Genomic DNA, 26851 nt, shown 5'->3' on the forward strand with positions numbered 1-26851 from the left:
TCATGTGAGTTGTGACATGGACAAGAGGAAAGAGTCAAGGCTTACCTAGCAGTATGGAAAGCAATATGGTTATGGAAGAAGAAGCGAGCCATAGCTATATCAACCTCATGATCCTGGGCTCACCCATTGCGTAGTCTACGAATGGCCTTGAGGACCATGCCCTTTGTGAAGAAGGTGGAGGTGGTGGATTGGGGAACTAATGGTGGGGATAGGGGTGGTTGATGGGGTATATGATAGAGGGAGTGTGAATAGGAGTGCCATGTGTCCGGGCAGGTGATAGGTGTGGATGTTCTCGGAGTTTCCTCCAGGCCTCTTTGCAGTTCGGCCCTAAGAAAAGTCGGTATAACTCATCCTCTTCCCGGCATAGAACTCCCGTTTCTTGCGTTGGGTGAGCCGTTGAGAAATCCGTTGCGCTTGGTGCTTTGTGATTTGCCTAATCTGTACCTCATGCTTAAGACGGGAGCGTGTGGCCCAACATTCGTCATCATACCAACAGTTCTGGGACATGGAACTGCAAGGTGGCTTGGCGGTAGACCACCATGTGCAGATGAAAGAAGTGGTGGCAGATGTGTGGAGTATGGTGGTGAGTTGTGATGTGAGGGTGGATAGGGGGACAATAGGTTCCACATCCTAGAGTTGGCGGTAGATGTGGTTGGAGTAAACAAGGTCAAGCTCGTGATCAAAAAGGACCTGAGTGTAATGTGAGATGGGAGGTGGTGGTGGAGGGGCGGGTGGTGTGCAGGTAAGAGTGAAAGAGAGGTAGGCTTGGTCAGCCTCAAAGGGGGGTGGCAAGATGGAGAAGTCGGGGAGAAGGTGTGCCAAAGCCGGGACCCCATAAGGTAGTCCACTGTGCTAGTACCTCCTGAGTGAGGGAAGGAGGTGAGGGCATCGGAGGAGGGCCATCGAGACATCCCGTTATAGATAACAAGACCATGTGCAGCTCCCAACTCTAAGAAATATCTCCCATACATTGTGACCTCCTCACGATCCTGTGATGATCTATGTAGCCTTGTGTCAGTGATGTCCAGCTCCTGTAGTCTGATAGGGTCATCCAGATTGAGATTGAGTGGTGGCACCTGCTAGCTTCCCGTCTTGGCATTGAAATCCCCGAGCAGCAGGACTTCCCCCAGCTATGAGAACTCCATAATATCCCCATATAATGGTAAGTATGTGCGGCGTAAGGGGAGTGGCGTGGTGCAAAATAACCTTAAGAAAGAGAAAGAAAGAAAGATATATTAAGCATCTACTAAAGACCAAAATGGCCTATGAGACCAAAGTGATACAATAATGTCCAGGCCATATCTCATCATGGAATGGAAAATAAAACAGAAAGAAAACATAAACATAGCTATCTCAGTGGGGTGATACAAAACTATCCATGGAACCTCATCATGGAATACTAAGAACATAGAAACATGAGAGCAGCATCAGCTCCGAGTAGATGGTATACCACTCTCCAAACTATCAAGCATGGGGCTAATGAGTATGGCCAAGAGGTCTCCCTCAGCTATGTCACATGGAAAGGTAGCTTGATGGCAGTGGAGAGAGAAATGAAATGAAATGTTATATTAGCGTCTTCAAAAGGCCAAAGTGACCTATGAGACCAAAGTTACAACCATGTGACATCTGATACACTGTCTGGAAAAGAAAAGAAAGAACTGAAGGTAAGTATAAACAGATCAGGGGGTTCCAGACTAATGGCTTCCGAAGCCGTTCCTCTACGGCTACCGGAGCTATCTGCCTAAGAGCCGGCCTGAGGTGAGATCCCAAGCTTGAAGTAAACTAGCTACAAATTTGTCCTCAAAAGATGGACTAAAACTACGGGCCCGCATCTCTATGAAGATCCATTTGGTACTCTGCGGCCGATGGCTCCCTGGACTCGGGGTGCAGGCTGAAATTCGGACCAAGAGGAAGTCCTTCCAAGGCTCACCACCGGGAAGGAGTCCTCTAACAATCAGCTTGCCCAGCAGGGCACAACTCTAAATATCAGGGTCAATGAGGCCTTGCCCCCCTCTACGTCTTAACTGAATGATCACTCTCCATGCCACCTTGGCCCTGGCAGGCCTTCTGCCACTACCGGCCCATAAGAAGTTCCGGATCAACCGTTGTACCTGGCCAATACATGCTCGAGAGAAGGCCTAGCATGAAGTGATGTACCACATGGTAGCAAGAAGAACCTGGTTCGCCACCACCACTCTACCTGCAAGGGAGAGCCTCACAAAACTTTAGTACAAAATCTTCTTCCGAATACTCAGAAGAAGAGGGGTGAGCTGCTACTCAGGAGAGATCAGTGCCCACCTGACAGCCAAGATAGCGAATTGGGGTGCCCTTTGGAATCCACTGGAAAGCCTCAACTAGACACCAAGTCGGGGCGGGGGTGCAGAGCCTACGCAAAAACCACATAACTTGTGCCGGTTGATCTCTGCTCCTGATGCGCAACAAAAGATCTCGATTGCCTCTGCAAATCTCTAGAGATTCCCCGCATCTCCTGAAGGGTAAGCTGCTGTGTCATCTGCAAACTCTGAGTCAAGCAGCTCCTCTTGAGTGCAAAGGGAGAGACGCAATCCCTGAAGCCCGGTCTCCTGGGGTGAGAGAAAATTACTCATGGCCTCGGCGACGAATAGGAAGAGGTAAGGTGCCAGAGGATAGCTCTGTCGTACCCAGCGTGAAAAGGGAGATCTGCTGTCGCTTCCTAGCCGAAGCTGTCACCTCTCAGAAGGTGAAGATGTTGTCCAGAATGCTCCGATCCTGAACAAAGCCAATCTGAGTGTCATGAATCAAGTCAGGGAGGAAAGGCTGAAGTCTCCTGCTAATGGCCTTGGCGGCCAAGATCTTATAGGCGGGGAAGCGTCGTCAATGCTTCCGCTAACTCCTCAGCAGTAAATGGTGTCAATAAGAAGGACTGAAGAGAGGGGGGAAACACCTCTCTCGTGTGCCGCCAAACCCTCTCGCGCGCATCCATCAGCTGTGGGGATAATGGGGCACCAATGAGAAGAGATCGGAAAAAATCCGTGGCGATGGCTCTCACATGCGGGGGATCAGAAACCATCCTGGCCACGCAACCTACGAATGTCATCTCTCCTCCTGTGGGGGATAATGGGTCACCAATGTGAGAAGAGATCGGAAAAAATCTGTGGCAATGGCTCTCACACGGGGGGATCAAAAACAATAGTTCCATCTTGTTCACGCAACCTACGAATGCCGTCTCTCCTCCTGTGGGGGCTGGCTATCTCAAAGAAATCCTCTATGACTCTGTTGCCGGCCTGGGTCCAAATTGAAGCTCTGGCATGGTACCTGAACTCCACCCTCCTCTCCTCTATGGATCTAATCTCTGTGTGGGCGGCAGCAAGCTGACTCTCAATCCATGGGCTATCTCGGGGGCTCTTTTTTTGGGCTGCAACCTTGATGGTAGTGGATGCACTCTTCTGGACAGCCACATACCTCCATCGCATTAGTCACATGGATCCCCATAGGTACCCAAGGCTTGCCCTCGAGTCTTCCAGACAGCTAGCACTTGAGGGCCACTCTGGAGTATGGTATGCACTAGTTTCCACTTGGTTCTCAGTATATGGGCTCCGCATGGACCGCCTACCCCCCCTTCAGTACAGTTTGGACTCCCCTTTTCTCCGGCTCTCTCACGAGGATACCAACTAGGTTATCTGGTTAGATCTTCTTAGCCCCTACACACATCACACATGAATCACACCTCCAGAGCTCTCCACAAAGATGCACTTCTACAGAGATCACTTCCTCTGGATTGCCATGCGGATTGTGATTGGCCAGATATGGGTTTCATCCCACCGCCTCAGTGTGGAGACAGGTAGAGCTGAGCGCATCTTCAGAGCCAAGAAGCTCATATGAAGACCCAGAGGAGAGGATCTGCCGACTATGCCACACAGAGGTTAAGACAGAGGAGCATTACATATGCCGCTACCCAGTATACTATGAGATCTGCGGGAGGTTTCACTATCTATTTCGTGAGGGATTTGGTCCACTCTCCAGGATCATTGACTTCCAAGACCAACGTTGCCTAGGCCTCTTCCTGCTTGAGCTCCGCAGACACAGGGACACCTTCTTGAGAGAGCTTCGGCCCCAACCACCCTGCCCCCTCCCTCGCCCCCAGCTAACCATCACAAGTTTCTTCCAGACCCAGGAGGTGGAGGACACCAACATAGTGGATCTTGTGGACCCTCCGAGCCTCTGCACTCCAGCGTGCCCCCCCCCCCCCGCACGTCAGCCACGATCACCTCACCAGCTCCAGATCTAGGACATGCTCCACCGCTATCGAGCTACCTTTCCACGTGACATAGCTGAGGGAGACCTCTCGGCTATACTCATTAGCCCCACGCTTGATATTTTGGAGAGTGGTATACCATCTACTCGGAGCTGATGTTGCTCTCATGTTTCTATGTTCTTAGTATTCCATGATGAGTTTCCATGGACAGTTTTGTATCACCCCAGTGAAATAGCTATGTTTATGTTTTCTTTCTGTTTTATTTTCCATTCCATGATGAGATATGTCATGGACATTATTGTATCACTTCGGTCTCATAGGCCCATTGGGTCTTTAGTAGACGCTTAATATATCTTTCTTTCTTTCTTTCTTTCTCTTGAAGCCGCTATAAAGAAGCTAGACCCCTCCTCAAACTCCTCTCCTGCTCCCGAAATCCCTCCAATCTGCTCTGGGCTGCCTCCTTTAAGAAACCGTTGATCTCCCCCGAGCCTACGTCCAATGTGCACACAGCAGAGCCTAAAATAAAGTCTCGTCCCGCCCATATCTGCTCTATCCTGCTGCGGATCTTGGGGTCTTGAATGAGGCTGTCCTTAATCCTAGAGCTCGCATGCTTGTCCTGTCTCCAGGGATCCTCTAAGGACAGAATAACCGAGGCGTAGTGCCTGCCACGATACCGATCATGCCCCCACGGCCACAAGCCCACTCATCAACATAAAACCTGTCAAGTCTAGATAGGTTGGGGCCGGTGCTCCTATCCAATCGCGAGAAGCTAAGGCTCCCAGGCCTACGCCCAAACTCTGGAAGATGCCAAGGGTCCTATCCCCTAAGTGCCAGTATCATATCCTCCTAGGCAGAGTACTCTACTCCTGAGACTGTGGTCGTGCCTCCTCCAAGTCTGTCCTCTGTTACCTCTATCATGTTAAAATCGCCACCCATGCACCAAAAGTCAGCCTAGGGAAGGGCCTGCCCGACTGTGCTCCAAAACAAAGCTCTACCTACAACGGTGTTCGGGGCATAGACATTGACGAAGCCAACCCTGTCCTCTCCAATCAAAATGGTAACCCACTGTGCTCGCCCTTGAACTATGACTCCTGATTCTGTCACTGCTAGCAAAAGCTGCTCACTGACAAAAAAAACAACCCTGCGTCCCTTAAGGGCCGAAGGATGGAGACTAGAAAGTGACTCCTGCCTGCTAAAATCTTACCGCATCGAAGGGTGCGCCCCTCAGAAAGGTGGTGCTGATAGGTCCCCCAACTGTAGCTCTCTCTCCTCTAAGGATGCCTCGTCTCTGAAAGCACTGAGGCCCCCTAGACCCTAAATGTTCCATGAGACTATCCGCATATTAATCTCTGTGTGAGGCAGAACTAGCGAAACTACCCTCCACTCGAAGAGTCTTGGGCGAGGGTTTAGACGGGGAATAATCACAATCCGTCCTAGGACGAAGGCGCGCCAAGTGGGCACAGATCATGTCCTCCATTTAACGCCACTCTATCTGAGCGCGAGAGTATGCATACTCCGAACTCCATCGATCACCATGGAGGTACCTGTAAGAAGGGGGGAGAGGTATTGCGACTGAAATATGCATGAACACAAAAGGCAGTACCTCCAGGCTGGAGGCCACCATCTCCCCATCCTGGTCTCTATGGCTTGAGCGTCAATGGCCATAGATGGGTGAGTACATCGGTGATGCGAAGGTTGTGTAGATGATGGGAGAGTTCAACTGCCTGTCCCTAGATGGCGGCAGCCACCACCGACTCCAAGTTCCACTCTATCCTTGGGGCTGCACTCAAGGGAAAGAGAAGATCATCACGCCATTCTCTGGTGTAGAGTGGTGAAAAACCACACATATCCGAATAGGGGCTACTATCTCCTCAAAAATATCTCTCCCTTCTGCCCGAAGACATCGCAAGAAACTATAATCCACAAGTTGCCCCAAGATCCTGTGGGGGGGGGGTGCGCACTTGGGGACTCTGGCAGGAGAGCCCTCACCAGGGAAGTGGCGGTGAATCAGGCGGCAAACAAAACTCGTTGGCTGCCTCTGCTCTGGGTCGAGGGCTACTAGGGTCGATGGGAGTGCTCTGGAGAGGCGGAGGGAGGGGGAGGGCGGGCTCGGATGAGGACGACGGGACGGAAGGAACTATTGCAGGAAGAGTTGGGGGGGACGAGGATGGAGGAGGAGGCGGGGGAGGAAGTGGAGGGGGGCAGAGGGGCAGAGAGGGGCGTGGCTGGGAAAGATCCATCAGAGAGGAAGGCTGGTGGGAGAGGCTCGTCAGGGGCTCAGTGGGGTCTACCGACCTCACTAGACACTAAGAGCCGGGGGAGAAATCACGACGGGGAATCGGCTGCCAAACCGAAGGGGCCCGCTCCGTGACTAAAGGGGCCCATCGCCAACGTGATAAATGCTCAAAACGGTTCTCTGACAGAACCGAAATCTCCTGTACTCTGCCAGCTTGGCGCACGTGGCGGCGGCGCTCAGCTGTGGTGGTTGGCTAACGGCCCCGTGCGCAGGTCAACGGCCACCACTCTCCAACAACTAGGTCGTCCGCGGTCGGGACCTGGTGCTCCGCTGCCTGAGAACCTGCCTCTCTCTCTACTCCCTAGTGAGGATCTGAACGGGAAATGAGGGGGGACCACACGAGGCGGTCTCCTGGACTGACGCCGAGGGCAGGCTCTGGCTAGATGTTCCATCTGCCTACAAATGAAGCGTTGGCTTGGAAGGCTTTAATACTCCACTCACTGAATGATGGGGTCGCCCCGAAGGCATGGAATGGATATAACATGATGCACTGAATCTGGCGAGGCAACACAGATGCGAAGGGATGGAATCCCGGCTCCTCGTGCGAGGGCCGAGGCAGCAGCGGGGGGAGATTCCATCACTCTCCCAATGGCACCACCAATCACCAAGAGAAGAGAAAGGTATTCCTTCCTAATGCCTGGGAAGCAAACTGTCACTAGGAAGCCCAACATGCCAACCAAAGGGTCGGATGTAAGGTCAAAGCCGTGCTGCCACCGTGCAAAGAAGGTCTGGGCCGTACGCAATGCAAGGGGGCTCAGGTGCATGACTCGGTCTGACGCCGCTGGCGAGTCAAACTCCACCTGCTAGTAGCTACACCCCAAAGGATGAATGTCTGTAATCTTTGCAAGCTCACCAATGAGGCTCACTTGTAAAAGATCTCTGAGTTGTCCGAGCGCAGGGCGGCTACCAACAATTTTGCAAACCAGGGTGGAGGCCTCTAATGGTGCAACAGTCACAGCGAGGATCTGAAGGTCCGCTTCGGAAAAAGATAAGCAATTAACGGCGGCCTCAGTCTAGGTTGACAGAGTGGCTGCCATGGAGTCCTCCTGGGGGTGAAGACCAAAAAAAGGCCGAGACTTGTCGAAAAGAAAACCCCTTGAAGAATCAGAAAAAACTACTTGCGGGAAGAGGGAGAGGAAGGAGAAACAGGAAAAAAGTTGTGAAGAAGGGGAGGTGGGGATCCGGGAAGAAGGGGGGAGGGGGGAGGGGGGGGTGAAAACGGGAGAGAAGAGAGAAACGGCGGGAGACAAGGCAAAAGAGGGAGGGGGGAGGGCGAGGGGGCGGACAAGGGGCAAAGAGGTAGAAAAAGGGGGAAGGGGGGGCAGCACAGAGAAGAGGGGGGAAATGGGAGGGGCAAGGCAAGCGCAGAGAGAGGGGGAAAGGCGGCATAGAGAGGGGAAAAGGTGACGTACAAACACGAGGTGGGGAGGGAAGAACTGGGGTAGGATGGCCGAAGAGGGGGTGGAGAAGAAGGCAAGAGGGGCGGGGGAGGGAGGGAGGGAAGAAATGAAGTACAAATGCCAAGTACTTCATTTTGCCATCTTGCATAGACAATGTGTGATGGGATGCCCAGTATCATCACTTGTTTCTACATAACCTAGTTTTTCCATTTTCTGCATGTCTCTGAACCACTCATAGAGATGCCAAAATCCATATACCAAACATCTCTAAATCTTGACACATCTCGTGTTTGTGGAACTGAGCATATGCTGCATCACAAACTGCTACTCACTTCTATCATCACCACCCTATTTACTTGATGATGCATGGTTACCTTGTTGCAACTTCCCACTTTTAATATCATTCTGCTTTTTATAGCAGTCCTTTGCCATGTGCCCTGGTTTGCCACAAGTATTAATACTCTATATTATTTGCACTTTGATTTCTTTGCCAACCACCTCGGTCTTTCTGGCTTCCCCTATCTCTAGAGTGGCCTCTTCCACCTGTTTGTACATTTGAATCCTAATGTTATTGCTGCCCATGATTTCTGTTTCCAAAACGGCCTCCACCTCGGCCTCTAGATGATAATCTCCCTCTGCCTCTACCTATATCTGAATAGAAGGCCTCCTCATTTGAATTTCCAGAGAATGAACCTCCCCTACTATTCATCTCCTCACGGATGAGGAGCGATTGATTCCTAAAAATCAGAAAAGTTCTCTCAAACTCCAATGGAGGTCTGAAACTGGCTGTAACCTTTGCCAAGACCATTCAAAGTCACAGACACCATATTATCATCATCTATTGGTGATCCCATAGAAGCAAGGACATCTGCAAGCTCTTTAACCTTCACTGAGTAATCATTTTATACTCAGCTTTCCTCAAATCACATTCTGCAGTTCCTGCTTTAGTTGCATCCTTCGAGCTTGGGTATTTGTGCTGTACAGGTGTCCCAAGCCTCCTTAGGTGTTTGTGCATCTTATATATGCACAGTCATAGAATCTGTCACACTGATAGACAACCAATACAACACCTTTCCGGATTTTTCATGCCATGCTTTATATGCTTGCACTTGCTGATTTTCTTCAGCAATCTCTGGCTCACCTGTGATGAACTCCCAATATCCTTTTCCTATAAGGAAATTGGTCATCCTGAACTTCCATGCCTAGAAGTTATTCTTGTCTAGCTTCTCACTCACAATCTGTGATAGACTGTCAGACATCTTTACTTGCAACAACTTACCAAATAGTTCTTGCAAAAAGACACTGCACTTGCAGCAAATTTACTATCTTCAACAGCGGTACTATAAACCTGTTATAATGCCACTCCAGGTGAACCAATCACATACACATACATCCGCCAACACCTGCAACACTTGGATTCTCTGCATAGACTGCCCTCCTGCAACCAAATTTCTGTTGTAACTTTGCATCGAACCAGAAATTGGGCATATACAATCAAAATCAATACTTCACAGAGTGACTATAGAAAACTTGCAAAGCTGAAATGGAGCCCAAAACGCATCCAAATCGCGCCGAAACGTACAAAAAATTCAGTTAGCTATGTTAGTTGCACACACCATGTTAGTTGCACACACCATAGTCTTCTTTTTTCACCCAAGAGATGTCTCAATCTGAGACAATGACTTCCCTGTTTGCCTGCAGCTCTCACAACTACCGAAGGTGTCGCTCCAAAATCAAAGAGAGAGAGATGAAAATACCCTTACCCATGTACCGCTTCCTCGCTTGTCTCGTTCTTACCTCTCGCTTGTCTCCTTAGCTCTCACGAACAGGAGCTCTGATACCATAAAAGAATGCGGGAAAGAGAGAGCAGCTTGAGTTCCTTGCAAGCTGATTTTTCTTCTATCTTCTTCTCTTCTCTACAACCATTAACATAAAGAGATAAGAGTACATACTACAAGGGAAAGTACTTTCCTACTATAACATACAATGGTCGGTCCAGTCTCCATAGTGTGAACCCGACTATATAAGCTAGCGCTATAACTGAAGTTTAAACCATAACTTTGGTACTCCAAAGTGGTTATCACACAGCCTGTCGTCCATTGACAGCATACCAACAATAATCTCACCAACCATGCCAGTGTCAGAAGTGCGGAAGCTATCAACTAGGCTAGTCATCAATGTCCGTAGTACTACTTGAGCTCGATATCTCAACACTAGCCACCCCACCCCCTCCCTCGTCAACCAACCATCACCAACTTCTTCTGGACACAAGAGGAGAACACCCGCACAATAATCCCATGGACCCACTACCTCCTATTGCCGACCCACCTCGCCTGAGAGGAGTTACCTTGGACTAGGCATGCGCACTCCAATGTGCCCGGCGCCCACGGCCTCCAAACGACAACCATGATCCACTCATCAGCTCCAAATCCAAGACATGCTCCACCGCCATCAAGCTACCTTTCCATGTGACGTAGCTGAGGGAGACCTCTCGGCCATACTCATTAGCCCCATGCTTGAAGCTCCTCTTCCTTGTATTCCATGGACATTTTTGTATCACTCCAATGAGATAGTTTTTGTTTCATGATGAGATATCACTTTGGTCTCATCGACCGATTGAGTCTTTAGTAGATGCTTAATCTCTCTCTCTTTTTTTCGTAATAGAAGATATATTACCAAAAATTACTTTACAAATGGCCACATGGCTACCAGGTGATGTACTAGCTTTTCCTCACTAATTACTCCGAACCACAAGTGTAGCTCGGAGTACCCTCATCCAATATATAGCCGTGTCATTCTCCACCAAATAAGTTGACCACAAGAAAGAGACTTGCCACAATAGTAGCCCTTTTATACGACCTATGTGAACTGTAATACCAACTTTTGCATCAAATATGAAGGCATTCCTAGTTAACCAGATATGCCACAAACCTGTCCACCTAAAAAAATAAAAGAAAACTGAATGTTCTGGGTTATACGACCCATTCCAAATCTTGCCATCTGTCAACAGAATCCATACGCGAGAAAGAAAATTCCACACCTTCTTTTCCACCGGACATGAAATGAAAAGATGCGGGCATGTTTCCAAGCATGGAGTACAAAACACACAATTAGCAATCCACCGCTTTCACAACTGGTCCCCCAATGGTAGGCCTCCAACTAGCATACGCCATAGGAACACCTTCCCTTGATATGGAATCTTAGACCACCAGCCCTGTAAGATTACTTCCTTCCACCAGGCCCGACTTTTCTTGATGTTACATACCCTATAAGCCTTCTCAGTGATCCAGCACCTATCTTCCACCATCATATGGTACTCTCTCTCTCTCTCTCTCTCTCTCTCTCTCTCTCTCCTCTGTCTGCCCGTCTCTGTCCCACCTGGGCTGGCCCGTCCCTCTGCCCCCTCTCGCTGTTCACCCTTGCTTGACACCCCCGCCCCCCTCCCCCTCTCTCCCTTTGTTCACTTTCGCCGCCCCCCCCCCTCTCTCTCTCTCTCTCTCTCTCTCTCTCTCTCTCTCTTCCTTCGCTGTCCGCCCGCCTCTGTCCCGCCTGGGCTGGCCCGTCCCTCTGCCCCCCCTCGATGTTAGCCCCTGCTCGCCGCCCCCCCCCCCCCCCCCCCCCCCCCTCTCCCTTTGTTTGCTTCCGCCCCCCCCCCTCTCTCTCTCTCTCTCTCTCTCTCTCTCTCTCTCTCTCTCTCTCTCTCTCTTCGCTGTTCGCCCGCATCTTGTCCCACCGCCCCCGTATTCGCACCCACCCTTCCTCAGGCCCCCAAGGCAGCAACATAACTCTCTCTCTACGGAATCTCTTCTCTCTCTCTCTTTTCCCTACATGGCTTGAACCCCCCCCTCTCTCCCTGCTACTGCTGTTTCGCGCTGCGCGCAGGTGTCATGGATTAATTTTCAGTCCATTGGCTGTGGGAAGTTCTGCAAAAAGTCATGGCCAAGACCGGAGTTAAAGAGGAGCTCGTGAAGGTGGAGGACAAGCTCAGCACAATTATCAAAGAAAACAAGAAGATGGTCGACTCTTCCGTTACTGCAATCATAAACCGCCTCTCCAAACTCGAGAAGGGATTTGACAAAATCCAAGAGCTTGAAGAGAGAACATCCAAGCAAGAGGCTGAGATTTCAGCCTTAAAGGAGGAACTAGTGGAGGCCAAATTGCATGCTAAAAGTCAAGCGGCTGAAATCTCAACCCTCAAAAAGGAGTTGGAAGCCACTTCAAAAGGCAAGCTTGAGGATGGAAAATTTCAGCCCTTCTTTATTGAAGAGCTGAATACCATCAAGGAACAAATGAGGATCATTCGAGAGGAGGAGGAGCAACATAAAGAGAAGACATCTTCATGGGTGGAGGTGATCACAAAGACACAAAAGAAGATGGATGAGGCGGAGAAATGGATCGAGGTCGCCAAGAAAGGGAAAGGTAAAGAATCGCCACCCATCCCCACTCCCACCATCATCAACATGACCCTTAAAGAGGAGCAAAGGAGGAAGACCCGGGCCTTACATGTACGAGTGTCCGGTCTAAAAGACCGTGATGATGCGGAAGGGGAAACCGAGGAGCTCTTCTCTATGATGGGCATTGAAGCCACGCACAGAAAGGCATGGAGAGTGGGAAAGAAGAGAGAAGGTAGTGGCGAATCTTCTAAGGAGAGAGCACTTATCATTCGTTTCCCCTCCATGGAAGCGAAATAGGACTTCTTGAAGAGATGTCCTACACTCAAGAAGACGGGAATATTTCTTGGAGATGACCTCACACTCTCGCAACTTGCCCACATGAAAGAAGTTATGCCCAAGATAAGGGCAGCCCGAGAGAAAGGGAAAGTGGCCTTCTATAGAGATGGTAGAGTGGTGATTATGGAGAGGCGCTCTTCATGACAGCGCGAGACCTATGGGACTACACTCAAAGTTGCTACTTGGAATTGTAATGGATCTCTACGCCTTGATGTAGGGGCTTTTGAGGATAGTTTCACTGGAAGGGACATCATCTTCTACTATGAGACGCATCAGGCTCCTGGACAGTCCATGCCACATGTTGATGGGAAACAGCTTGTAGACAGGAGACTCGTTCAGAGCATAGAGGACGGGGCTCAGGAGGAGTGGTAGTATTGTTTAGAGAGAAGCTACAACCACTGATACATATAGTCCGCAAAGATGAGCAGGCTAGGTACATGTGGGTTAGACTAAGGGCAGAGACGGGCAGATATCTCTACATTGCTATATGCTATTTTGCTCCTAGTACATCAGTGTATGCATCACCTAGCGGGCAGTCTCCCTTTTCTATTTTGGATGATGACATTTGGGAGTTCTCCAGGGATGGTGACATCATTCTCCTGGGGGACTTCAATGCCAGGACCACCCATAACCAGACAGTATTTTATGATACCTCAGAGGAGATGTTGAGGGAGCTTGATGTTAGGGATATGGGCATATCTAGACTCTCACCGGAAAATTGAAATGAAATGAAATGTTGATAGATGGACACCAGCACTGGGGCCCGAACGAGCCGACCCCCCCCCTCAATATATGATATATTATTGGGAGTATTTATAACAAATACAATGCTCCATGGGTTCAATGAACCAGATGATGTCCATGTACAAATGAACACAGTACCAAACAAGAGGCTCGAAGTAGACGTTCGAAGGAGAGCGACCACTTGAGTGGTCCAGTCTCTACGGTCCTGTGCCTTCACTGGACTCCGCAGAGAGCGCCCCACTGGTGTTCCAGGACCACGCACAAACAGGCGCTCCCGTACTAATGCCTGGCTCTCCCGATCTCGGCACCTTTGGACCGTGGTTCTCCAAATGCTTGGACTACCCGGCACCAAACGGGTGTTAGCCGTAGAGAGAATCCTTTATCAGATTTACAACAAAGTTCTTTACTTAAATCTGAATTCACTTACTTGTAGCTCGAAGATGGAAGACCAATACCCGAGGTGTCTGTGTGCAGCTACTAGTGGTAGACACCAAGACACAGCAGCCTGTCGAGGAGGATGGGGAGTAGCTGTCTGGGGAAAAGGTGTAGCCACCTGAGAAAGGGAGATGCCGCCTATGGAAAGGAGGCGCAACTGCCTGCAAAGGAGTACCACCACCTGCTGTGCAGCACACAGCCGCCTGCTGTGGTGGAGGCGGCGGCATAGCTGCCTGCAGGAGAGGAAAGGGATGTGGCGCAGCCGCCAATCTGAAGAGGAGCCGCCTGGCTGCAGAGCACAGCTTGCTGGAGAGGACACACAGCCTGCTGGAGATGGAGTGCAACCTGCTGGAGGTGGAGCGCAGCCTGTATGGTCGCCTAGCTACAGTGGAGAAGAGGCAGCCGTCTGCTGGAGGGGGAGGAGGCAGCCGCCTGCTGGAGGAGGCAGCGCAACCTGTATGGTCGCCTGGCTGCAGTGGAGAAGAGGCAGCCGTCTGCTGGAGGGGACAGCCGCCTGCTGGAGGTGGAGCAGCGCAGCCTGCTGGAGATGGAGTCACAGCCGCCTGCAAGAGGCGGCAGCGCAGCAGTTCTGATGTGCAGCCGCCTGTGAAGAGCAAAAGCGCAGGGGAGATGATCGTCGGCTGTATATATTTCTTGGGGTGGTCGCTCTCTTTTTGTAGAGATTAGAGCTCCCCACGTTTGCATAGGGGCGGCCAGCTTCATGGTGTGGTGTGGGTAGGTGACCATGCACCCACCCCCACACACACACAGGGTTAAGTGTGGCTCCCCACCTTGGCCCATATGTGGGTGCCCATAATGGGTGCCCACTTTTAAATGAATGTGAACTTAGAACCTTATAAAATGAAGGGTTAGAAATAAAACTATCAAACCAACAAGTGCAATACACTTGCCACCTGTTCACACGCAACAAAACTCATCAGAAGACAGAGCGAACTTTACGACTCACTAGCAAGCGTCCCCGCTCAGTAAGTGGCACGTCAAGCAGGCAAACACAAAAATACGAGTCATGCGAAAACAGTTTCAAACATGCAAAACATGAGTGCATGTGCAAATAGTATCATGGACATATCTCCCGTTCATGGAACAAGTACAAAATATCTGTCGGGCACAAAAATGGCACGACGTAAAACATAAATCCTGGTCTTCCTATGGAGTGACAGTCCCATAGGTAAAACACAATTCCAGGCACGAGCCTCCCTATGGAGTGACAGTCCCATAGACAAGACACGGCACAAATACTGGCCCTTCCATGGCGTGACAATCCCATGGATAGAACACATTCCAGGTCATACACAGGTGGCACCAATCTGGCTCCCGTCCATACGACACCATCCTGCTAACACACGGGTGGCACCAATCTGGCTCCCATCCATGTTAAGCAAAAATACTGGCCCCTTCACATGAGACACCGGCCTGGCCTCAAGTGAACGAGACACAAAATCTGGAGATGGACCAAATGGTCGGCCAATTGGTGACATGTGGGGCATGTACATACTACTCACGGTATATCTGAGATGGTTCATTCCACTATTGGGGTGAAACAGGGCTGTCCTCTTTCTCCCACCTTATTTGGGATGTATGTGGATGAGGTTTCGGACTATGTAGAGCGAGACGGTGACAGAGGAGCACAGCTAGCAGGGACATGGATTCCGCTGTTATTGTATGCTGATAATATTGTGCTGATATCAGATTCATTTGGTCCATCTCCAGATTTTGTGTCTCGTTCACTTGAGGCCAGGCCGGTGTCTCATGTGAAGGGGCCAGTATTTTTGCTTAACATGGATGGGAGCCAGATTGGTGACATGTGGGGCATGTACATACTACTCACGGTATATCTGAGATGGTTCATTCCACTATTGGGGTGAAACAGGGCTGTCCTCTTTCTCCCACCTTATTTGGGATGTATGTGGATGAGGTTTCGGACTATGTAGAGCGAGAGGGTGACAGAGGAGCACAGCTAGCAGGGACATGGATTCCGCTGTTATTGTATGCTGATAATATTGTGCTGATATCAGATTCTCCAGAGGGGATGCAGCGTCATTTGGATTCATTGCACACGTTTGCACAGGACAGTGGATTGTCTGTTAACCTTGGTAAAACCAAGGTGATGGTGTTTAACACCACAGCACAGTGGGTTAGGAGGTCAGTACCCACCTTTACAGGAGACAGTGGAGTATACAGATGCATATACTTACCTTGGTGTGGTTTTTAGTGGCCCACTATTTTCCTTGAGGAGAGCAACGAAGACCAGATTGACCAGAGCTTATGCAGCATTGGGGAGACTAGAGAGGATGTGTTCGCAAGTTCAGTTTCAGGAACCTCGAACAAAGCTCTGGCTCTTTGACACTTTGGTCACTTCCGCCATGCTGTATGGAGTGGAGATATGGGGACCCTCAGTGGATTACCACAGCCGAGCTGGTAGCACTGATGGATGGAGATGTATGGAGAGGCCCTTGGTTTCTATGATTTCCCGGATGATTAGGGCCAAGGCCTCCGTACCACATGATATTATCCGTGCAGAGATTGATATTATCCGTGCAGAGATGGCTACCCCCCATTGGTAGTAGAGGCACTCACTTGATCAGTCTCCTTTATACATAGCACTTGGGCTCTCCCTAGAGACAGATATGCTCGCTTAGCCCTGGAGTCTTCTTCACGACAGTTGGCATCACAGGGAGACGGATCATGTTGGTATGCACAGACGACAGCTTGGTTCCAACTGCATGGCTTTAGTATGGACAGCCTACCTCCATTTCAATACTCCCTGGATGCACCCTCCCTCTTGCTCACACGGGCAGAGATTACCAGACTTATCAGGCAGGACTTGATTCAGCTTGACACTAGGAGGACATGGATACAGCCGACACACGAGCTTGGTACGAAGATGGCTTTCTATAGAGATCATCTTCTCCAGCTCACGGAGGATGGGTTTGTGATTAGGCCCAGCTACATGGATACTCATCTTTCTTTTTCTTTTTTCTTTTTTTTTCAGAAAGAGACTTCTATTAAGTATGAGAAAAACATACAACAATCACAGCTATAAGCCGGAAGAGAATAGAATCACCCCAATATGTAAGGTGATTTCAACCACTGAGGAGCATCATGATGCCATGTAAGACCTGGGCCCCTGAATGCAAGCCCAAGTAGTCATAAGAGTGTGGATGATATCACCCCATATAGTACTAATGCACTAAGACCCAAAAATATGGACACCCTCAATAGCCTCCGTGCATCTAGCTCTCCAGATCTGCCATGCTGTAATACTGGCAATAATCTCCCCAGTGGTGTCAATCTTCTGTCTAGGGGGTGTATAATTAGAGTGAGGAACATCCTACAATAAACCATGCTGGGCAATACCTCTACGAATGAAAAAAACATAATCTGTACCACTGCCCTCATAAAAAAGTTGCGGACCGCGGACTGGGAGAGCTAAGAAACTGCCCCCCAAGTCACATGCATGGCTCGGCCACTCAATTTGCACATAAGTTCGGCTACAGGACCCCAAATCTGTTGTGCAATGCTGCACGCCCATAGACAATGTTGTACGGACTCAGAATCTCCTGCACATCTAGGACAGGAAGGTGCTACACCGAAAACTGATCTCCAATGATTGGTGGGGAGACCACCATGTAAGAATAACCAAAAGAAATGAGAGATCTGGCTCCTTCTGTATGAGTGCCAAAGTCTATGCCAATATCTGCGCTGTATCACTGGAGAAATATCATAGCTCGCCCAATGAGGCCTGAGAGTAGGGATCCTATGCATCTGTCAAGTGAGGAGAAGCCTGGCATTCCGAACAGTGAAACTGAAAAAAGGAAGGCTTTTCAAAGGATCGAAGGCATCAATCCACTCCCACTCTCCTGGATCCCACTGAAGATATCTGATAGGACTGCCACCATATAGCCACAAACACCAAGAGCCATGAGTCACTATCTGAGGAGAAGGGTCAATGAACCAGTGCTTCCCCGAGCGACCAACAATCCTCACTGGACTAAGCCTAGTGTTTGGTATGATCTCCTCCATACTACATCTCCTCAATCTCCCACCAGGCATGATAGAATACATGAGGTAATATGTATCCTCCTGGCCTGGCAAAGCAATGACCTGCAGAGGTATGCCTATCCTCGAAAAAACTCCCAGCCAACTCGGATGATGGTCTCCGTGAAAGGTCCTAGAAAGCCACTCATGCGGAATAGCTGCATCAATCTGATCAATACGAATGCGAGAGCCCCTAAGATGCTGAGTGGATGCAACTCTCCGATCCTCCGGAAGACTCTTAAAGGTCTTCCAAGCAAGAACTGTGTATGCGCATCTCTCCCATCCTGACCATTGCATATAACGAGATGCACCAAGTGGCCGACCAGCCTCATCCCTAATGAACTCGTTCCACATAATCGGTTGTCGGTCAGCCTCGTACAAAGACCTAGGAAGCCTTTGTGGCAAAAAATATCTCATGCGTCTCCATGCTCTGACAATGGCTGCAATAAGAGGGGAAGATGGTGCCCTAATATCAGCCTCTGTGAACAAAAAACGTGTGTTGGGCATCCAGTCTCTACCGACCCTGGGTGTACATCTGGAAATCTGAGACAAGAAAAAATCCTTCCAAGGCTCAATGCCTGGTAGGAAACCTCTGACCACAAGTTTGCAAAGCAACGCCCTGCATTGAACATCCGGATCGATAATATTCAAGCCCCCCTCTCTTTTGGGCTGAATAACTGTGAGCCAAGCTACCCTGGCACGAGTGTCTGAGATGCCATCCAAGCCCGACCAGAGAAAATTTCGGATCAATCTCCGCAATTGGCCAATGCACGCACGAGAGAAGCACCAACAAGAGACAATAAACCAAGCTGAGACAAGCAAAACCTGATTAGCCACCACAGCTCTGGAGGCTAAATCTAATCTCCTGGAGCTCCAATGGAGAAGCTTCTTTCGGATACTCATAAGTACCAAAGCAAACTGCTGTGCAGGAGAAATATCAATCCTAACTTGGCATCCCAAATATCTAGCAGTACATCCTCTGCTGATCCAAGTAAAACCAAGCTCTCCACCCCAATCAACTCTCGGTGAATCACTAACCCAAAAACCAACAGATTTGTGCCAATTAATGAGTGCCCCTCTGCCAAACAGAATTCCTCTAGTGCTACACGGAAGGAGCATAAGCATATATGTGAAGCCTCCAAAAACAGGGCTGTGTCATCAGCTAACTCAGAGTCAACCAACTCCTCATGACTACGAATAGGCAACCTCAATCCTGAAATACCAGCAGTGGAGCGGAGAAAGATGCTCATGGCCTCAACAACTATGATATATAATAAAGGGGCTAATGGGCAGCCCTGTCGTACTGAGCAAGAAATCTGAAACCGCTCTCCTCTATCACCGCAAGCAAGAACTCTACTGTGGGCATCACGATACATGCATGAAACTCCCTTGATCCATCTCTGAGAGAAGTCCATGTGACTAAGAGTACCCCCAAGAAAGTCCCAATCCACTCTATCATAGGCCTTCTCAAAATCCAAGAGCAAAATGGCTAAGGGCTGATTGCTCGCTTTAGCCCATTCAACGGCCTCCCAAAACGAGAAAATGTTATCAAAGATGCTCCTGCCGAGAATGGATTCGGATACTCATCTTTCTCATGGGGTACGGTGTGCTATTGGTCAGATGCGCACATCCTCACACCAGCTAGAGATTGAGACTGGCAGATTCAGAAGAGTACCAGCAGCAGCTGAGGCCAGGATTTGTCAGCTGTGCTAGATGGAGCCAGAGACAAAGTTACATTACATATGTCACTGTCCAGTATATTATGAGATACGAGGCCGTTTTCACTGCTTGTTCAGAGAGGGTTTCGGACCACTTTCTAGAGTCATGAGATACCAGGATCAGAGATGCCTCGGATTATACTTGCTGGAGCTGCGTAGACATAGAGAGGGTCTCTTGAGAGGGAGGGGATCACAGAGGGAGAGACACCTAAAGAGGCAGATTACAGACTTCTTTCGACCAGAGATTGAGCAGTCAGGCCAGCAGGCATTGCAGCTAGCCCCAGAGTATAGCCGCACCAGAGGTACACTGATTGATCGGGCTATAGAGCTAGGGCGGTCCAGGAGCCCCAAGATGAGAGGCCCATCCCAAAACCGACGGAGACTACAACAGAGGATCAGGACCATACTAGCACGGCATGGGAGACGTCCAATCAGAGTACTCACCATGGAGGACATTGAGGATATCCGCCATCGACCGATGAGAGACGTCTTTGGATAGTGATGTATATGATGCTTACCTTTGTTGCTGGAGTTTTAGTACCTTACTTTTCCTTATAGTTGTTGTTTCAGTTTCAGTTAGTTGTTTAGTTGTTTTAGCTTTTCTTACACAGACATTGTATCAGATCCACCAATTGTTGTAACCTTTTTGGTCTCATAGGTCATTTTGGCCTTTTGAGGACCTTAATATATCATTTCATCTCTCTCTCTCTCTCTCTCTCTCTCTCTCTCTCTCTCTCTCGTAGTCGAGTGGTTTCATGCACATGGCATACAGATGGACCGTCTCCCCCCGTTTCAGTATAGCCTGGATTCCCCCACCTTGATCTCTCACAACAGGAGATCAACAAGAGATCAACCGGATAATCCGGTTAGATCTACTCGGGCTACACATACACAAGACATGGGTGTCTCCGTCATCACAGATTGGTAAGAAGTGTGAGTTCTACAGAGGATGGATTCTTTGAGATACAGATACACATGTCACATGCTATGCATATCACGATCGGCTAGCTCAAGGTAGAGACTAGCAGAGCTGAGGATATCCCACATGAGGAGAGGACATGCACAGTATGCACCACAGGAGCAATAGAGGATAAGGCCCATTATATGTTCAGTTGCCCGGCTTACTACGAGATACAGGGGAGATTCCACTACCTCTTCCGAGAGAGATTCGGACCACTCACACGAGTGATACAGTTTGAGGATCAGAGGTGCTTGGGCATGTACTTGATGGAGCTCAAATGACACAGGGATGTAGTGTTGAGGCAGCATGCTGAGAGACAGCCCCGGCTCCGATAGGACACCTTACAAAGAGCCATCACAGATTTCTTTGTGGTACACACATCCACATCGGAATCCACTGCCCATAACAGTTACTCTACTACGACATCAGAGCCCACCACGCATACCCACACTCCAACTCCACGCCCCAAAGGAGTTCTTAGCAAGAGAGCTCGATCCATTCTGCGAGCCAGACGTTCCCGACCCAGAGCATCAGGTCCCTCCACCACACAGAGACAAATTCATGAGGTTCTCTGCCAACATGACACACACCCATCATAGAAACCTGACATTCACTGCACCATCATATCGGTTCTAGCCGAGGCAGATATCGTCATTAGCTGATCACAGCATATCTCACTCTACACAGGATAATCTGTTGATCACATGTACTGTCAGATGTTTTCATTTTACTTTTTCTTTCAATTTTCCATGGCTTAGTATATCCATGGTACCATTGTATTACTTTTGGTCACATAGGCCCTTGGGGTCTCCCGTAGATGTTAATATAACTTTCTTTCTTTCTCTCTCTCTCTCTCTCTCCAACCTGGGCAAAGCGATACAGGAAGCCAAGGACAAAATGCAAAAGAACTTGATGGAAACAAACATCAGTCTCTTAGAGGATATACTGATGCATGGAATGTGGGGAAAGACATAACAAGGGAACCTGTCCTTTTCAAGTTCAAGGACCAAGAGTCCTGGCTGCTTTTTTGAACAAAGAGTGTCCCTATGAAGCCACCAAGATCTATGCTGGTGAGGACCTAATCCCATTGCAAGTGGAACATAAGAAAATGGGGATGGTCCAAGTTATGGAAGCAAGGAAGGTTGGGAAATGGGCCGTCTATAGAGATGATTAGGTTATCATCACACGGTGGCACCCACTATAGGGGTACAGGGTCTATGGGACCATGAATGTAAAGCACATGGCCACCTGGGTTTTATAGGACACTCTAGTCAGACCCCGGATGCTTTGCCGAGACATACACCAGGTGTGATGTTATTTTCTACACAAATGCACACTAAAGTCCCAGCGAGGGCTACCCAAGGTATCAGGATACATGTGGGAGTCTACAAGCAGAGGTCATACTCATGCTTCTAGGGGAGGACAAGGTTTGGGCAAAGTGGAGCAAACAGATCATGGACAACGCACCCAACCTCACGATCCCTTGGATCCATACACACGCGGAGTCATCAGAGAGAGGGCGCAATCCCACCAGAAAGCTAGAGGCCCCGTTTCAAAGATCTCTCCACATACCAGCTTCAAATCCAGGACATAATCTGGCGCCATTGAGAGGCACCCCCACAGGAGGTGGGCATTAATGCTTTGCACACCATTCATGAGGAAGATGGTACAGGATAAGCTTTGCTCATTTCATTGTACTACGCAGGCCGCCCTGTTTCCTTTGGCAAATGGTTTTCTTCATTTTCATGTTTTTTTGACATCTGTTACTCATGGATTGCATGTATCCCTTTTTGGTCTCATAGACCCTTTGAGCCTTTCCAGACATTAATACGATTTTTCTTCTTTCTTTCTCTCTTTATCTCTCCAGCCTTCCACCTCCTCCGTCCCAAAAAACAGTTACCTTACAGAAGAAAAAAATTTCTTATAAATTTGTCAACCAAAATATTAAATGCTGCTAGACATGCAATTAAAAATAACTTTATAAAGGATACGGACAATTGGCAAGCTTCCTGTTCTAGCAGCCCAATGTATTGCAGATCTGCAATACAGAAAAACTCCCCAAGTCACATGCATATTGGATTATACGGCTTCTTAGAGTTGTAAACTTTTAAGTTTCCTGAGCTTTACGGCTTACAGTTACTTGTTGATTAGAAACTTTACCTGCCAGTGTGTGAATCTGTTGTATTTATGTTAGCATTCAGTCGAATGAGAGATTCACATATATGATGATGCCCACAATCTGCTGCCCAAATTAGTGCTGTTCTCCCAAAGCGATCCTAAATTTTGAGAAAGTAGAGATTATACTTTGTTTTTTTGTGAGAAACTATATATATTATTTAGTGATAGGCAACAGCACAACTTGTGGGTGTGGCTAGCAAGTTTTAAACCCGGTCTTGTTATCTTGTTATTATGCTATCATGCAAGAATGTCTTGTTACATATTCCAGCACAAAAGTGTACAGAATACACGTGCAGGCTGATGCCATTGTAAGGATCATATGTACAGAATCTCACACCGCTGTACATGCCTGCTGAGGACATATTAGCTCAATTAAAGCCTTGTCTGCTGTGGGATGGGTTGTGGCCTTTGGCTGGGAGAAAGTTTCAATTGCATCTTCATTGACTGTACTTGGGTGTATTTTGCCAAACCTGTGATGAAAATAGCAGTATAGGAAAAGAGAACAAAGAGATGGCCTTAGTGTGTACAGACTTCGCAGAGGATCACTAGCCCTGGTAGAGCTTCTAGTGTCACACACATCTTACTCAGCATGAATAGTGCCTAATATTGCCTTTCAGACGTGGTATGGTCACTATAAGTTTTTGGTCTCACCATTAGGCTTTACCAATGCTCTTGCCAGTTTCTCATGATGATTGATTTGTTTCGTCCATATCTTGAGAAGTTTTTCTTCTTGGATGACACTAATCTACAGTGGGTCATTGCGACGGAATCTAAATGTGACTCTTTAAACAAGAACTCCTATATCTAGGACATATCATCTCCGTTAATAGTAGACAAATTGACCAAAAAATGTCAAGAAGGTTCTTGAGTGGCCTATTACATAGACAATGAGGCAAATGAAATCTTTTTTGGTTTTCATTGGCTTCTTCCTGAAGCTCATCGAGGCTTATGCCAAGATTGCTACCCCATTGTGCAGCTCTTAAACAAGGTGAGAAGCAAGCAAGGCAAGGTAAGCCCGCCCAATAGTCTTGCATGAGGAACTAGATCGGTGTTTTCGAACACTGAGAGAGCTAGTTACCTATGTTGCCAATCATGGATCCAAGCCCTTTGTGGCAGAAACAGAAGTCAGTGATTTGCAATAGGTGCAACCTTATTCCATGATGAGAGACCCAAAGACTTAGAAAGTAAGAAACTCTTAGAGGCGGAGATGCCATATCCTACCCAAGAAAACGAGCTTCCGGCAATGATTCAATCACTTAAGGTCTGGATATACTATTTCTAAGGTGCTAGATTTGAAGTGTGAACAAATCACTCTACGTTAGAGTTACATAGGTACAAGCCTAAGTTATGGTGGATCAATTGATTCCCAAGGAGGGTGGTGACAGATTGGAGATCCGGCACTGGAGACCTATCACCCTTCTAGGGACAGCCTATAAGATTTTGGCCAAGGCCATCAACAGGCGACTTCAGCCGTCTCTCCTAGACTTGATCCACGACACTCAGATTGGTTTTGTTAGGATCGGAGCATTATGGACAACATCTTTACCTTCTGGGAGGCGACAACTTCGGCTAGGATGCGGCAGCAGAACCTCATTGTGCTACTCCTAGACTTTGAGAAAGCTTATGACAAGGTGGATTGGAGCTTTTTGGAGGGCACTATGAGCCGGATGGGATTCCCCATGGAGTGGATTCGTGGAGTCTCGGACTTTATTCACCATCACACAGCCAGGTTCTCATTCAGGGAGCCCGAGGCGACAGATTCCCCCTTTCCCACTCGGTTTGACAGGGCTGTCCTCTAGCACCGTACCTCTTTCTATTTGTCGCCGAGCCCATGAGTAGTTTTCTCTCTGCCCAAGAGACCGGACTTCAAGGATTGCACCTTCCCCTCCGCACGCAAGAGGAGCTGCTAGACTCAGAGTTTGCAAATGACACAGCAGCCTACCTTGCAGGAGATGTTGGGAATCTCCAAAGATTCGCAGAGGCGATTGAGATTTTCTACCATGCATCAGGAGCGCAGATCAACTGGCACAAGTTATGTGGTTTTTGAGTAGGGTCAGCACCCACCCAACTTGGTGACCAGTTGAGGCTTTCCAATGGATCCCGATGGGGACTCCAGTTCGCTACCTCGATTGCCAGGTTGGCATTGACCTCTCTCCCGAGCAGCAGCTCGCTCCGCTTCTTCTGAGTATTCGGAAAAAGCTTTTATACTGGAGCTCGGCGAGGCTATCCTAATTCCTTAGCAGGCAGAGTGGTGGTGGCGAACCAAGTACTACTTGCCACCATGTGTTACATCACTTCGTGTTGGGCCTTTTCTTGGGCATGTATTGGCTAGATATAGTGTCTGATCTAGAACTTCTTATGGGCCGGAAGTGATGGGCGGGCCAGCCAGAGCCTTGGGGGCCCATGGCCGCAGAGTACTAGATGGATTTTCACAGAGATGCGAGCCCGTGGTTTTAGCCCAACCTTTGAGGACAAATTCACAACCAGTCGACTTCATGCTTGGGATCATCTCAGGCATCCCTCAAACAGTGTGTTCTAGTTGCCTCAGAGGAGCAGCTTTGGCAGCCCTTGGTTTGGAACCCCCTGATCCATTTACCGAGTGGCCACATGCTAGGGGCCGGACCGCATATATCCTAGGGCACCTTGAGCATGGGATCAGCTAGGTCTCTCAGAGATTGGATTGCACACAGGCAGTTACCTCAGGAGAAGCAGGAGAGAGGCCTGACAGGGATCCGAGGTAGAGAAAGGCTCAGTATCGACATAAACTCAACTATTCCTCAGGAGTGGCTGACTCCTATTCCAGACCCGACCCCCCCGGTGTGGTTAGGCGTGTTTACCAGACACGATATTCTTGTGGCGGTCCATGGATCAGATGAGGACAGTGGTCTGCTCACTTTCTCTATCGGACCCCATGGCAGACTCGAGAGATCAGAGCACCCCTTGGAGGATCTCAGAGGCTGCACCTTGCAGAGGGTGAGGGTGATTGGTTTTCGGGCACGGGAATGGCACGTAGATCCAGCACCGGCCAAGGTGGCCAGGGAGAGACTATGGCGGCTATGGATTTGGGAGTGCCAACCTCTCACGCAGCTACAGTGGAACCCGACTTGGCATGATCCCGCAGATTGGGAGGAGAATCTGGATGCCCCTTTCTTTGCATATACAACGTGGCTTGGCTGTAGGATCCAGATGCCTGAGATAGATGGTGCTCCGGTAGCAGCAACAAATGAGTCTCTAACACAGTAGCTCGCATTTAAGGCCAATTCATGTGGGCTCTGTAGGTGGCAATCCGAGTGAAGACCTTCAGTTAGACACCATTGGGAGTCATGAGGGATTAGACATTAGAGAACACCGGTCCTATAACCAGTCACAGCCTGCTCAGTGTGAGATATGTGATTGGAGTGCCAGGCCTCTTTAGTTTCCCAGGTAATTGGTATTTCTCTAACCGTTGGATGCTGCAAGCAAAGAGAAAGTGTGTTTAGTTGTGAGGATTAGGTGCAGGGTCCTGTAGCCAGAAACTACTTGTCTTTGCAAAGATTTTTAGTTAAAAAATGCTTGTTCTTACAGAAAGAGAGTACGTTACAAGCTTGCATATTTGATGAGAGTAAGAAAAAGACAGGCTTCATCCCTTGTGAAAACAAGAGAAAAACAGGCTTGCATACTTGTCATCCCTTGTGGAGCAAGAGAAAACAGGCTTTGGATCCTTGTAAGAGCAAGAGAACCAAGCTTGCATGCCTTGTGAGAGCAAGAGAAAAAGACTTGATGTCTTTGATAAATTGTAAGAGCAAGAAGCTTGTCCTTGTAAGAAGAAGGTAGGATAAAACTTTTTCTTTGCAAGGAGAGCAAGATATACTTGTCTTTGTAAGGAGAAAGATTGTCTTGCCCATCCAAGAGGACAAAAATGGAGTGGTCCTTCCAAGAGAGCAAAATTGCAGGCCTTGACATTGATTAGAAAAATCACGATTGCAAGAGGGAAACAATATTAGTATTGTAGTTCAGAGAAGCTTCTTTAGAAGACAGAAGGGATGTTACCATACATGACTTAAAAAATTAAGAGAAACAATGTACGCAAGTCACATGGCAAAAAGTCCAATGGATT

At 48.7% G+C, this 26851-nt stretch overlaps 1 protein-coding gene across 1 annotated transcript in view; it reads right to left on the minus strand.

The window, feature by feature from the left end:
• Positions 1-26851, minus strand: part of LOC147613522 (uncharacterized) — a 68366-nt gene that overhangs the window by 12839 nt on the left and 28676 nt on the right. Inside the window, exons 3-4 of the mRNA XM_086781495.1 lie at positions 22738-22853; positions 22569-22615 (exon numbers count right to left, since the gene is read on the minus strand). Coding sequence (XP_086637621.1) covers positions 22569-22615; positions 22738-22853 — 163 coding nt within the window. The remainder of the gene's footprint in view (positions 1-22568; positions 22616-22737; positions 22854-26851) is intronic.

Source organism: Cibotium barometz, chromosome 43 (assembly GCF_041138505.1).
Source record: "Cibotium barometz isolate CiBa-2024 chromosome 43, ASM4113850v1, whole genome shotgun sequence".
In the NCBI taxonomy this organism is placed as follows: domain Eukaryota; kingdom Viridiplantae; phylum Streptophyta; class Polypodiopsida; order Cyatheales; family Cibotiaceae; genus Cibotium; species Cibotium barometz.